The sequence below is a fragment of the Anoplopoma fimbria genome, unplaced genomic scaffold (assembly GCF_027596085.1).
Source record: "Anoplopoma fimbria isolate UVic2021 breed Golden Eagle Sablefish unplaced genomic scaffold, Afim_UVic_2022 Un_contig_11257_pilon_pilon, whole genome shotgun sequence".
NCBI classification, from domain to species: domain Eukaryota; kingdom Metazoa; phylum Chordata; class Actinopteri; order Perciformes; family Anoplopomatidae; genus Anoplopoma; species Anoplopoma fimbria.
In genome coordinates this window covers 1-3,912 of record NW_026550724.1, presented here as the reverse complement: position 1 = coordinate 3,912, position 3,912 = coordinate 1, and the positions used below count along the sequence as shown (strand labels likewise).

Sequence of the window (3,912 nt, the reverse complement as noted above, 5' to 3'; positions counted from 1 at the left end):
TTTTGCTGTATTTATTTTAATTCTTTGGAAATTTACTCAACTGCACCTTGACATATTTGGTGTCATTAGAAATAATGATTTCTTCTGGAAGTGAAAATAAATGTCAGTGGATTTAAAAGATTACGTAAATCATGATACAGGGTTGTAAAGATGAAGGTATAAGATAAACGTGTTGCCTATGTAAAGGGATACATATAATGAAAATCCTTAACAGTAAATTTGGTATGCACCGATTTTTTTTTTTCAACAAGTACATTTGGTCACTTCCCGATACCGAGTACTGATATTAGCACTAAATAATACAATTTCAGAGCAAGCAATGACTTTTAAAACATGCTTCATTTTACATTTTAACATTCAACTTAGCATAGTTTGCAGTAGGGATGTTAATAATTACAATGATAATAACAATTTTGACTAATGTATGCAATCAGTTAAACTGTTATGTATACAATATTGCAATACACTGGTGGAAACTCTGACAGAATATGCCAGACAGACACACAGCTGAGAACCTCACTGCTGAAGTTATCGATGTGGAGGAGACTTACAGGAAAGTGGCTGCATGTACCGAGTACATGAGCACAGTATTCAAACTGGTATCTGTATCTGTATCTGTGCATCCTTACAGCTACCAGGTTCTGTAGAAGATAAGATGTAGACTATACGGTGTTGAGGCTGAATATGTTCCCTTGAATGAAGTGGGATAAGTGATTAGTTTACTACGACAGGAGAGATGATCAGAGGTGCAGAGTTTTTACCACCATAATTAAGAGAGGGACTGAAGTAAGGGATGAGTTTCTCATTGAAGGAGCAGTCAGTGAAGGAGTAGATAAGTGCTGCAGTATCTACGTCATAAAAGGAGACCAGACCCTCCTCATAATCCACAAACACCCCCACCTTCTGAGGCCGAGACTTTAGAGCGAGACTGACTGAAGGGCCAGCAAGAGCTTTGTACTCATTTCCATTTCTCAAACATATAGTCCAGTAACCATACTGAGGGCTTGCATTAATTTTTCCCTTCCTGTTATTTGACTCTCTGGCCACTCCTAAATCCCATTCAGACTTTCCTTTAACTTGAACCTCGTAGTACAATTTTTCTGAAGAGATATTCTGTTTTCCTAAACACAGGGATTAGTAGAAAATCTCTGTGGATTATCTAGGAGAAATTGATGTACTTTACCACAACATACTTGTTTTTCATCATCAGACAGGATGAGAATGGAATGAGCTGTATCAGGATTGAAAGTCACATCCACTGCATACTTCTGGACCCTCTTCAGCTCAGCCTCAAGCAGCGTCTTTATCTTTTTACTGAGTGTCTCCTCCAGCTGAGACACAGCTGCCACCACAGTCGGCTCATATGATGAACGGATGCTGACCTTTGTCCAGTCCTTGCTGGGTGGTGGGTGGTGGATGTCTAAGGTCTGTACACTCTGGAGAAGGTGGAGGTGGTCTTCAGTGTGAGCGAGCTGCTTCACCTCATTGCTTTTCTTCATCAGCTCAGAGATTTCCTGTTCCAGCTCTCTGATGAAAGCTTCGGCCTGGTTTTCTTTTGTTTTGTGCTTCGCTTTGATCGTGTCGATGAGATTGGCCTGGCTTCTCTCAACAGACTCCTTCAGAGCAGTGAAGACCTGAACACCTTCTGCTATCTTTCTTTCTGCATCTTCCTCACTGAGGTCCACTGAGTGTTTGATCTCCTGAATCTTCAGTCGTCTCTTCTGGATCATCTGCTGAATTTCAGCCTCTGTTTTCTCCAGTTCGACCTTCTTTCCTTCATATTCTTCTTTCAGAGGAACAAACTCGTGCATCTTGTGGTCTAAAACACTGCAGAGCATGCAGACACATGTCTGGTCGGTCTTACAGAACAGCTCCAGAGGTTTATCGTGCTTCGTACACATCCTGGCTTCAAGGTTCTCCACAGGGTCGATCAGCTGATGTCTCTTCAGGCCTGTCATTGTCAGATGAGGCTCCAGGTGAGTCTCACAGTAGGAGGCCAGACACACCAGGCAGGACTTCAGGGAATTCAGTTTGGTTCCAGTGCAGACGTCACAGGGAACTTCTCCTGGTTTGGACTCTTGTTGCTCTGAGCTGCTGCTGCTGGTTTTCTGTTGAGCTGACTGTCTGAACTGAACAACCATCTCAGAGATGAAAGTGTTGACGTGCAGTTCGGGTCTTGAGATGAAAACCTTTTTACACATTGGACACAGGTTCTGGTCACTAGTATTCCAGTGTTCATTGATGCAATGTTTGCAGAAGTTGTGTCCACATGGTATGGTGACTGGATCAGTGAACACATCCAGACAGATGGAGCACAGAAACTGATCTTCAGATGAGTGATAGTTTGCAGCAGCCATATCTACACAGATACTGTGGAAGAAAAGAAAATAATTTGATTTAAAAATAGAGTTTAATTATATGTTGAAAAGGAAACAAATGTGATTACTGTTATTTTAATGAATACATTTTGAATAATGTATACTATGTTTTGACTTGAACAGAGCCATGAGCAACCGAGATAGAAGTTTCACATTTGTATTGAAGAACAACACTGTTAACAGCGCTCTGCTTTCTTGATGAAAAACACATCACATTTCCTCTAGCTGCTTCACATTAAGAGCTTCACACTTATTTGCTGGTGTAAAATTTGTAATGTGACACAACTAGAGGAAATAGAGGAAGCGGTCAGTAAACATTAATAATAGCAGGGAAGTCAGAGTGAGACTAAACTTAAAACCACAGAGATTCAGTTACAAGTTACTAAAGTCCTGAGACTGTTTAAAGCTATAAGAGTGATATTCTGTATAGAGGGACTGTGGATAAACAGACATAGTTATATTGTTAAATATTTAACAAGTAGGAAGTAAAAAGAGTAGAACTTCCTGCCTGAGTAAAGCTGAAGTTTTGTGTTTAATCCTGTTTTTTGAAAGTGTAAATATGATCAGCTGTACTCACCAGTGTTTTGAAGAGACTCTGCTGTGTTGTTGAGAAAAACCTGATGAAGTCAGTTTGAATAGTTTTTCAGAGAAAAAGCAGAGATTTGTCTCGCCTGTGTGTGTCTGCCTCTCTGACAAACTTAAGTTTTATTTCTGGAGTGTGACGTGGAAGCTCTCCTCCCTCCAGAGTAGCTCCGCCTCTAAACTGTAGCTCTGTTGTTGAGGTTTTGTTTCCTCCCTCTTATCTACACAGAGTAGTCTGGCTATTTGATCTGTAGTCAGTCATGTGACCCTCATCATATTTGTCCCAGTTGTCTCTTTCGTACACACCCTAAAGCCTGCCAAGAACATACGTTAGGGTACAAGTTGAACCAATGAATATGATTTAAATGTAGTTATTATATGAAATATAGTGACACTGCAGAAAGGCCATGGTAAGGCTGAAGTCAAACAGGTACAACCCTGAAGATTTTCATGAAACCAAACCATTATTCATACCATTTATGTTCGGCATAAATAGCTATTTAATATATTTAAACTGATTAATTTACCTCTCTGCATATACAGTTTACAGAGAGACAATAGACTGTTCACATGTTATAAAATTAAAACAGTATAGATAGATAAGCTAGAAAACTTATATAATATTTCTAGTAGAAGCAGGAAACTTTTTATTTTGAAGGCAAAACATCTTCACTGAATACACTTCCTGATTTCAGTCAGTCAATTCAGAACAGATCAGTGAGCTGTATGCTGTGGAGAGGAAACTAATTAAGTGATTAAAATAGGTCAAATATGTTCAGGGACTCTAAAATGTAAAAAATGTGTTTGTTGAAATAACAATCACCAAATAATAAGTGTATCTTATTAAGAATATTGTTGTTGTACTCGGTGATGTTATGTTAAAAAAAGTAACATTAACAATGTATGCTAGATAACAAATAGTATTTCTAGCAGAAGCAGTAAACCCTGTTTT

General features: G+C 39.0%; 1 protein-coding gene across 1 annotated transcript; it reads right to left on the bottom strand.

Annotated features, from left to right (window-relative positions):
- Positions 1–577: 577 nt before the first annotated feature.
- Positions 578–3,098, bottom strand: LOC129115165 (E3 ubiquitin-protein ligase TRIM21-like). The gene is given in 3 exon segments (XM_054626856.1): positions 578–1,130; positions 1,133–2,370; positions 2,956–3,098. Coding segments are annotated over 2 exon segments (1,641 nt in total). The 5' UTR covers positions 2,358–2,370; positions 2,956–3,098; the 3' UTR covers positions 578–714.
- Between the last annotated feature and the right edge of the window lie 814 nt (positions 3,099–3,912).